Here is a 10116-nt window from a genome sequence, read left to right as displayed (position 1 = left end):
AGTTTTGCCATTGTGAGATTTGAACTCTTGATAATCTTTTTAAATGAAACCAATTAAACTAAATCAACAAAATTGCGATAAATCAGGCAGAGCCCCTAATTCAGGTCAGCTGTAAAACCAAGGACAAAATTTAAAGGAACCTTATAAACTTTAAATCAAAATGTGATTAAAGGGATCAACAAAACACCCCAGTCCCCACGGTGCCCAGAATATGTAACTCTTTCAAGTACAAACCCGTTTCCATCTGTTTCAGATGAAGTTACATTGTTTTATAGTTTGCCATTGTGAGATTTGAACTCATGATCTTGGGGTTACAAACCCAGTACCATAACCACTTGGCTATTTAGGCCAAGCCACCAAAGTGAGGCAGGGCAGTGTTCTCTCATGAATTAAGCAAGTGGAAAATAGGGGCAGGTTGATGAGGGAGTGAGGGGTGTTGATTGAGGGAGGGTTGATGATGAGGTATGAAGATGGGTTGATGATGAGGGAGGAAGATGGAGTGATGATGAGGGAGGGAGTGATGATGAGGGAGGGAGTGATGATGAGGGAGGGAGTGATGATGAGGGAGGGAGGGAGGGTTGAGGGAGGGAGGGTTGAGGGAGGGAGGGTTGAGGGACGGTTGATGGGGACAGGGAGGGAGGGATGGGGGAGGGTGGGAGGGAATGAGTGAGGTGGCAGGGAGTGAGGAGGGTGGGTGGGATTGGGAGGGAGGGGGGAGTGAGGAGGGGGAGGGAGTGAAGGGGAGGGAGGATGTCAAGAGGGAGGGATGAAATGAAGAGGGACAGAGGGAGGAGGGTAGGAGGATGGAGGGAGTGGAGGGAGGGAAGGAGAGGGAGGACAGTGGGAGGAAGTGAGTGAGTGAGGATGGAGGGAGTGAGGAGGGAAGGGGTGGGGGGAGGATGGTGGGAGGGAGAGTGTGAGGAGTGTGGAAGGGAGTGAGTGAGGAGGGATGGAATGAGTGAGGGAGGAGGAGGGTTGAGGTGGGAAGGTGGGTTGATGAGGGAGGGGGTGGTTGGGGAGGGAGGGAGGCATGTTGGTAAGGGAGGGGGGAGTGTTGGTGAGAGGGGGTTGTGGAGGGATGGAGGGGGCGAGTTGATGAGCGAGGGCGGGAGGGGGAGGGGGGACGGTTGATGAGGGAGGGGGAGGGAGGATGAGGGAAGGATGATGATGGAGAGGGAGGTTGATAAGGGAGGAGGGAGGGTTGATGAGGGGGAGGGCTGATGAGGGGGTGGGATGGCTGATGTGCACGGGAGAGTTGATGGGGGGGGAGGGTTGATGATGGAGGGAGGGTTGATGACGGAGGGAGGGGGAGGGAGGGTTGGGAGGATGAGGGAGGGAGGGATGAGGATGACGGAGGGAGGATGAGAATGAGGGAGGGAAGGCGGATGAGGAAGGCGGGGAGGGAGGATTAGAGAGGGAGGATGAGAGGGAGGGAGAATGAAGGAAGGTGGAGGATGGGGAGGAGCGAGGATGATGGAAGGAGGATGAGGGAGGGAAGGAAGATGAAGGAGGAAGGAAGATGAGGGAGGGATTGAGGGAGGGATGATGATGGAGGGAGGTGAGGGAGGGAGGATGGGGTAGGGAATGATGATGAGGGAGGATAAGTGGGGAGGGGGAGGATGAGGGTGGGAGGATGAGGGAGAGAGGGAGGGAGGACGTGAGTGGAAGAGGGAGGGAGTGAGGAAGAGGAAGGGAGGGGGAGGAAGGAGGGAGGATGAGGGAATGAAGATGAGTGTGGGAGGGAGGTGAGGGAGGGAGGGAGGTTGAGAGGGCGGGACGATGAGGGAGGCAGGGAGGGTGAGGGAGGGAGTGAGGTAGGATGGGGTAGGGAGGGAGGATGAGGGAGAGGGGGAGGGCTGGTGAGGAAGGGAGGGAGGTAGGATGAAGGAAGGAGGGTGGGTTGAGGCAGCGAGGGAGGGATGACGAGGGTGGGATGGATGGATGACAAGGATCGGAGGGAGGATGTGGGAGGGAGGGAGAGAGGATAAGGGAGGGAGGGAGAATGAGGATGACGGAGGGAGGATGATTGTGTGTGGGAGGATGAGGGAGGGAAGTAGGATGAGGGAGGGAGGATGGGGGAGGGATGTTGAGAGTGGGAGGGAGGGAGGAAAGGATGATGAGGATGACAGAGGGAGTGTGAGGGTGAGGGAGGGAGGATGAGGTAGTGTGGAAGGATGAGGGAGGGAGTGGGAGGGTTGGTGAGGAAGGGAGAATGGGGAGGGAGAGAGGGAGGGATGGTGAGGCTGGAAGGGATGATGAGGGAGGGAGGATGAGGGAGGGAGTGAGGGAGGGAGGTAGGATGGGGTAGGGAGGGAGGATGAGGGAGGGAGGGTGGGTGAGGGTTTGTGAGCAAGGGAGGGAGGTAGGATGAGGGAAGGAGGGAGGGTGGATGAGGGAGGGAGGGATGATGAGGGTAGGATGGGATATGAGGGAGAGAAAATGAGGGACGATGAGGATGTCAGAGGGAGGATGAGGTAGTGAGGGAGGGAGGGAAGGGGAGGGTTGGTGAGGAAGGGTGGGAGGTAGGATGAGGGAGGGAGGGAGGATGAGGGAGGGAAGGAGAGAGGATGAGCGAAGGAGGGAGGATGAGAATGAATGTGGAAGGATGAGCATGAAGGAGGGAGGGAGGGAGGATGAGGAAGGGAGGGTGGGAGGATGAGGGAGTGAGGGAGGTAGGGTGGGAGGGAGGATGAGGTAGTGTGGGAGGATGAGGGAGGGAGTGGGAGGGTTGGTGAGGAAGGGAGGATGAGGGTGGAAGAGAAGGAGGGATGATGAGGGAGTGAGTATGAGGGAGGTAGTTAGAGCAGACGAGGGAGGGAGGATGAGGATGATGGAGGGAGGATGAGGGAGGGAGGGAGCATGAGGGAGGGAGGGATGATGAGGGTGGGAGGGAGCATGAGGGAGGGAGGGATGATGAGGGTGGGATGGAGCATGAGGGATGATGAGAGAGGGAGGGAGAGAGGATGAGGGAGGGAGGGGGATGAGTATGACAGTGGGAGGATGAGGGAGGGAGGTAGGGTGAGGGAGGGAGCATGAGGGAGGGAGGGATAATGAGGGAGGATGAGGATGATGGAGGGAAAGTGAGGGTGAGGGAGGGAGGATGAGGTAGTGTGGGAGGATGAGGGAGGGAGGGAGAGATGGTGAGGGAGGGAGGATGAGGGAGGGAGGTAGGATGGGGTAGGGAGGGAGGGTGAGGGTTTGTGAGCAAGGGAGGGAGGTAGGATGAGGGAAGGAGGGAGGGTGGATGAGGGAGGGAGGGATGATGAGGGTAGGATGGGGTGTGAGGGAGGATGAGGGAGGGAGAGAAGGGGAGGGTTGGTGAGATAGGGAGGGAGGATGAGGGAGGGAGTGATGATGAGGGAGAGAGGATGAGTGAGGGAGGGAGAATGAGAACGACGGTGGAAGGATGAGGGAGGGAGGGAGCATGAGGATGGGGGGGATGATGAGGATGGGGGGGAGGATGAGGGAGGGAGGATGAGGATGACGGAGGGACTGTGAGGGTGAGGGAAGGAGGGAGGATGAGGGTGGGAGGAATGATGAGGGAGTGAGGATGAGGGAGGGAGGGAGGATGAGGGAGGGAGGGAGGATGAGGGAGGGAGAGAGGATGAGGGAGGGAGGGAGGTTGAGAATGGCAGTGGAAGGATGAGGATGACGGAGGGAGGAAGAGAGGTAGGGTGAGGGAGGGAGCATGAGGGAGGGAGGGATGATGAGGGTGGGAGGGAGCATGAGGGAGGGAGGATGAGGATGACGGAGGGAAAGTGAGGGTGAGGGAGGGAGGATGAGGTAGTGTGGGAGGATGAGGGAGGGAGTGGGAGGGTTGGTGAGGAAGGGAGGATGAGAGAGGGAAGGAGGGATGATGAGGAGGGAGGGATGATGAGGGAGGGAGGAATGACGAGGGTGGGAGGGATGGATGACGAGGATCGGAGGGAGGATGTGGGAGGGAGAGAGGATAAGGGAGGGATGATGAGGATGACGGGGGGAGGATGAGCATGAGGGTGTACGGGAGGATGGGGGCAAGTAGGATGAGGGAGGGAGGGTGAGGGAGGGATGTTGAGGGTGGGAGGGAGGATGAGAGAGGGATGGAGGAAAGTAGATGAGGATGACAGAGGGAGGGTGAGGGAGGTAGGGAGGATGAGGTAGTGTGGAAGGATAAGGGAGGGAGGGAGATAGGATGGAGTAGGGAGGGAGGATGAGTGAGGGAGGGTGAGGTTTGTGACCAATGGAGGGAGGTAGGATGAGGGAAGGAGGGGGTGGATGAGGGAGGGAGAGATGATGAGGGTAGGGTGGGAGATGAGGGAGGAAGGATGAGGATGACGGAGGGACCATGAGGGTGAGGGAGGGACGGAGGATGAGATAGTGTGGGAGGATGAGGGAGGGAGCTAGTGGGAGGGTTGGTGAGGAAGGGAGGATGAGGGAGGGAGAGAGGGAGGGATGATGAGGGTGGGAGGGAGGATGAGGGAGGATGAGGGAGCATGGAGGATGAGGGACGGAAGGAAGATGAGGCAGGAAAGGAAGATGAGGGAGGCGGGAGGGTTGATAAGGGAGGGGGGGATTTATGAGGAAGGTGGGAGGGATGATAAGGAAAGTGGAGGTTTGATGAGGGAGTGAGCGAGGAGGGAGGGAGTGAGTGAGGTGGGAGTGAGTGAGGAGGGTGGGGAGAGGGAGTGAGTGAGGAGGGTGGGAGGGGGAGGGAGGGATGTGGAGGGAGGGAGGTGGAGGGAGGAGGTTGGGAGAGGAGGGGGAGGGAGTTTGGATGGGTGGGAGGGGGAGGGAGGGAATGAGGAGGTGAGGAGGAATGGTGTGAGGAGGGAGGGAGAGAGTGAGAAATGAGTGAGGATGGAGCGAGGGAGTGGGGAGCGAGGGAGTGGGGAGGGATGGAGGGAGTGAGGTCATGAGGGGGAGGAAGTGAGGAGGGAGGGAGTGAGAAGGATAGGAAAGAGGGAGAGTGGGGAGAGAGGGAGGGAATGAGTGGGGCGGGAATGAGGGAATGAGTGATGGTGTGAGGAGGGACAGAGGGAGGGTTGAGGTGGGATGGAGGGTTGATGAGAGGCGAGGGTTGCAGACAGAGGGAGGGTGGAGGATTGGGGAGGGAGGGAGAGCGGAGGGTTGGTGAGGGAGGGAGGGATGGGGAGGGTTGGTGAGGGAGGGAGTGGGTGGGGAGGGTTGGTGAGGGAGTGTGGAGTGTAGGTGAGGGGTGGTTGTGGAGTGAGGGATGGGAAGGGTTGGGGAGGAAGAGGGGAGGGTTGATCAGGGAGGGAGGGAGGAGGAGGGAGGTGGAGGGTTGATGGGGGAGGGTTGATGAGTGAGGGGGAAGGTTGATGGGCGGAGGGAGGATGAGGGAGAGAGGGAAAATGAGGGAGGGAGGATGAGGGAGGGTGCGGGTGGGAGGGTGAGGAAGGATGAAGGAGGGAGATTGAGGGAGGGAGTTTGAGGGATGGAGGGATGATGAGGGAGGGGGAGGTTTGATGAGAGAGGAGGAGGGTTGATGAATGATAAGCATTTGAGGGTTGATGAGGGAGCGGGTGAGGGTTGATGAGGGAGGGGTAGGGTTGATGAGGGAGCAGGTGAGGGTTGATGAGGGAGGAGGGAGGGTTGCTGAGGGGGGAAACCTGATGAGGGAGTGGGAGGGTTGATGAGCGGGGGAGTGTTGATGAGGGGTGGGAGTGTTGATAGGGGGAGGGTTGATGAGGGAGGGAGGGATGGAAGAGGGTTGGTGATGGAGGGAGGGGAAGGGAGGGTTGATCAGGGTGGAAGGGGGAGGGTGGGTTGATGGGGGGAAGTTGGGAGGATGGGGGAGTGAGGGAGGATGAGGATGATGGAGGGAGGATGAGGGAGGGAGGATGAGGAAGGCAGGGAGGGAGGATTAGGGAGGGAGGATGAGAGGGAGGGAGGGTGGAGGATGAGGGAGAGCGAGTATGAGGGAGGATAAGGGAAGGAAGGAAGTGGGGAGGGGGTGGATGAGGGTGGGAGGATGAGGGAGAGAGGGAAGGAGGATGAGGGATGGAGCATGTGGGAGGGAGAGCGGAAGAGGAAGGGAGGGGAGAAGCGAGGGTGGATGAGTGAATGAGGATGAGTGAGGGAGGGAGGTTGAGAAGGAGGGAGGATGAGGGAGGCAGGGAGGGAGTTAGAATGGGTTAGGGAGGGAGGATGAGGGAGGGAGGGGGAGGGTTGGTGAAGAAGGGAGGGAGGTAGGATGAGGAAAGAATGGAGCTTGGATGAGAGAGGGAGGGATGATGAGGGTGGGAGGGAGGATGGTGGGAGGGAGAGGAGATGAGGGAGGGAAGGAGGGATGATGAGGGTGGGAGGGATGGATGATGACGGTGGGAGGGAGGATGAGGGAGGAGGGAGTGGGAGGGTTGGTGAGGAAGTGGGGATGAGGGAGGTATGATGAGGGAGGGAAGGATGATGCGGGAGGGAAGGAAGTTGCGGAAAGGAAGGAAGATGAGGGCGGGAAGGAGGAGGGAAGGAGGATGAGGGTGGGAGGATGAGGGAGGGAGGGAAGGAGGATGAAGGAGGAAGGGTTAAAGGGGGAGATTGGGAGGATGAGGGAGCGAGGGAGGGAGGATGAGGGAGGGAGGCGTATTGTGGGAGGGTGGGAGGGTTGGAGGGAGGATGAGGGAGGCTGATGGAGGGAGGGAGGGATGATGAAGGTGGGAGGATGAAGGAGGGAGGATGATGGAGGGAGGTGAGGGAGAAAGGGTGGATGGGGTAGGGATGATGGAGGGGGAAGATGAGGGTGGGAGGATGAGGGTGAGGGAGGGAGGATGAGGGGGAGGGAGGGTGAATGAGGGAGGGAGGTTGAATGAGGGGGATGAGGGAGGGAGGGAGTGAGGGTGAATGAGGGAGGGAGGAGGGGTTGATGAGGCAGGGAGGGAGGGAGGGTGGGTTGATGAGGGAGCGAGGGAGTGTGGGTTGATGAGGGAGTGATAGATGGAGGGGAGAGGAGGGAGGGAGAGGGAAGGTTGATGAGGCAGTGAGGTAAGTGGTTTGAGGGAGGGTTGATGAGTGTTGATGAGGGAGTGGAGGGATAATGAGGGAGGGTGGGGGAGGGTAGATGAGGAAGGGAGGTTGAGGGTGGGAGGAATGATGAGTGAGTGAGGATGAGGGAGGGAGGTTGAGAGGACGAGGGAGGGAGGAGGAGGATGATGGAGGGAGGATGAGGGATGGAGGGTGGGAGGATGAGGGAGGGAGGGAGAGAGGGGGAGGGAGGGAGGATGAGAATGGCGGTGGAAGGATGAGGATGATAGAGGGAGGGAGGGATGATGAGGGTGGGAGGGAGCATGAGGGAGGATGAGGGAGTGAGGATGAGGATGACGGAGGTAAAGTGAGGTTGAGGGAGGATGAGGTAGTGAGGGAGGGAGTGGGAGGTTTGGTGAGAAAGGGAAGATGAGGGAGGGAGGATGAGGGAGGGTGAGGGTTTTTGAGCAATGGAGGGAGGTAGGATGAGGGAAGGAGGGGGGTGGATGAGGGAGGGAGAGATGATGAGGGTAGGATGGGAAATAAGGGAAGATGAGGGAGGAAGGATGAAGATGATGGAGGAAAAGTAAGGGTGAGGGAGGGAGGATGAGGTAATGTGGTAGGATGAGGGAGTGGGAGGGAGAGAGGGAGGGATGATGAGGGTGGGAGGGATGATGAGGGAGTGAGGGACAACGAGGGAGGGAAGGAGGGATGACGAGGGTGGGAGGGAGGGATGACGAGGGTGGGAGGGAGGGATGACGAGGATCGGAGGGAGGATGAGGGAGGGAGAGAGGATAAGGGAGGGAGAGAGGATAAGGGAGGGAGGGAGGATGAGGATGATGGAGGGAGCGTGAGGGTGAGGGAGGTAGGGAGGATGAGGTAGTGTGGAAGGATGAGGGAGGGAGAGAGGATGAGGGAGGGAGTGAGGGAGGGAGATAGGACGGTGTAGGGAGGGAGGATGAGGAAGGGAGTGTGAGGGTTTGTGAGCAAGGGAGGGAGGTAGGATGAGGGAAGGAGGGAGGGTGTATGAGGGAGGGAGAGATGATGAGGGTAGGATGGGGGAAGAGGGAGGGAGAGAAGATGAGGGAGGGAGGGAGGATGAGAATGACAGCGGAAGGATGAGGGAGGGTGGGAGAATGAGGGTGGGAGGGATGGATGACGAGGATCGGAGGGAGGCTGAGGGAGTATGATGGAGGGAGGATGAGGATGACAGAGGGAGGATGAGGATGAGGGAGGGAGGATGAGGGAGGGAGAGATGATGAGGGTAGGATGGGGGATGAGGGAGGATGAGGGAGGAAGATGAGGGAGGAAGAGAGGATGAGAATGATGGTGGAAGGATGAGGATGAGGGGAGGGAGGTAAGGTGAGGGAGGGAGCATAAGGGAGGGAGGGATGATGAGGGTGGGAGAGAGCATGAGGGAGGATGAGGGAGGATGAGGATGACGGAGGGAAAGTGACGGTGAGGGAGGGAGGATGAGGTAGTGTGGGAGGATGAGGGAGGGAGTGGGAGGTTTAGGGAGGGAGGATGAGGGAGGGAGGGTGAGTGTTTGTGAGTAAGAGAGGGAGGTAGGATGAGGGAAGGAGGGAGGGTGGATGAGGGAGGGAGTGATGATGAGGGTAGGATGGGGTGTGAGGGAAGATGAGGGAGGGAGAGAAGGGGAGGGTTGGTGAGATAGGGAGGGAGGGAGGTAGGATGAGGGAGGGAGGTAGGATGAGGTAGGGAGGTAGGATGAGGGTGGGAGGGAGGGATGACAAGGGTGGAAGAGAGGGATGATGAGGGAGGTAGGGAGGGATGATGAGGGAGGTAGGGAGAGAGGATGAGTGAGGGAGGGAGAATGAGAATGACGGTGGAAGGATGAGGATGAGGGAGGGAGGGAGCATGAGGGAGGGAGGGATGATGAGCCTGAGAGGGAGGATGAGGGAGGGAGGATGCGGATGACGGAGGGACTGTGAGGGTGAGGGAAGGAGGGATGACGAGGGTGGGAGGGATGGATGACGAGGATCGGAGGGAGGATGAGGGAATGAGGGAGGATGAGGGTGGGAGGGAGGATGAGAATGAGCGTGGAAGGATGAGGATGAGGGAGGGAGGGAGAATGAGGGTGGGAGGGAGGATGAGAATGACGGTGGAAGGATGAGGATGAGGGAGGGAGGGAGAATGAGGGTGGGAGGGATGGATGACGAGTATCGGAGGGAGGGTGAGGGAGTATGAGGGAGGGAGAGAGGATAAGGGAGGGAGGATGAGGGAGGGAGAGATGATGAGGGTAGGAAGGGGGATGAGGGAGGAAGGGAGAATGAGAATGACGGTGGAAGGATGAGGATGAGGGGAGGAGGTAGGGTGAGCGAGGGAGCATGAGGGAGGGAGGGATGATGGGGTGGGAGGGAGCATGAGGGAGGGAGGGATGATGGGATGAGGGAGGAGAGGGGAGGGTGAGAGGGTCATGAGGGAGGAGGTGTGAGGAGGTGAGGGATGGTGAGGGAGGTATAGGAGGAGGGAGGATGAGGAGGTGTGATGGGAGGGATGATGAGGGAGGAGAGGGATATGATGGAGGGGGTGATGAGGAGGTGGAGGAGGGAGAGATGGGGAGGTGGAGGATGATGGATGAGGAGGATGATGAGGGAGAGGAGGGAGGTGAGGGAGGGAGAGGGGAGGAGGGTATGGAGGTGAGGGGATGGGATTGATGAGAGGGGATGGGAGGGTTTGAAGGAGTGGTCTTGAGTGGGTTGTGAAGAGGGAGGGAGGTTCTTTGATGAGGGAAATGAGGTTGATGAGTGTGAGGTGTGGAATGAGGTTGGAGATGGAGGGTTGGGAGGGTGTGGAAGAGGGTGAGGGGGAGGTGAGTGAGTGGGAGGGACGTGAGGTGGGAGGGAGGGTGGTGAGGGAGGTGGTGGGGGAGGGAGGTGAGGAGAGGGGGAGGGAGAGAGGGGAGGTGGTGGAGGGGAGGAGGGAGTGAGGGAGTTGGGGGGGGAAGGGGTGAGGGAGGGAGGGGGGAGGGGAGGTGATGAGTTGGAAGTCTGGTCGTGAGGGAGTAGGAGGAGGAGGAAGGGAGAGAGGGAGAGTGTAGTTGTGATAGGGGGAGGGGGTGTGGGGAGGAGGGGGAGGGAGGTGGGTGGGAGAGGAGGGGGAGGTTGGGTGGGAGGAGGGTTGAGGGGAGGGTTCATT

The 10116-nt window shown here is 59.3% G+C and overlaps 1 protein-coding gene across 1 annotated transcript; it reads right to left on the bottom strand.

The window, feature by feature from the left end:
• Window positions 1-7779: 7779 nt before the first annotated feature.
• LOC121278806 (protocadherin-15-like) lies at window positions 7780-9848 on the bottom strand (the record flags this gene model as incomplete). Its single annotated transcript, XM_041189259.1, has 2 exons — window positions 7780-7824; window positions 9807-9848. Coding segments are annotated over 2 exons (87 nt in total), but the record flags the coding sequence as incomplete, so codon positions are not given.
• Window positions 9849-10116: the final 268 nt, after the last annotated feature.

Source organism: Carcharodon carcharias, chromosome 6 (assembly GCF_017639515.1).
Source record: "Carcharodon carcharias isolate sCarCar2 chromosome 6, sCarCar2.pri, whole genome shotgun sequence".
Classification (NCBI taxonomy): Eukaryota; Metazoa; Chordata; class Chondrichthyes; order Lamniformes; family Lamnidae; genus Carcharodon; species Carcharodon carcharias.
Note: the sequence above shows the minus strand (reverse complement) of the source record. Positions and strands in the feature narration are given on the sequence as shown.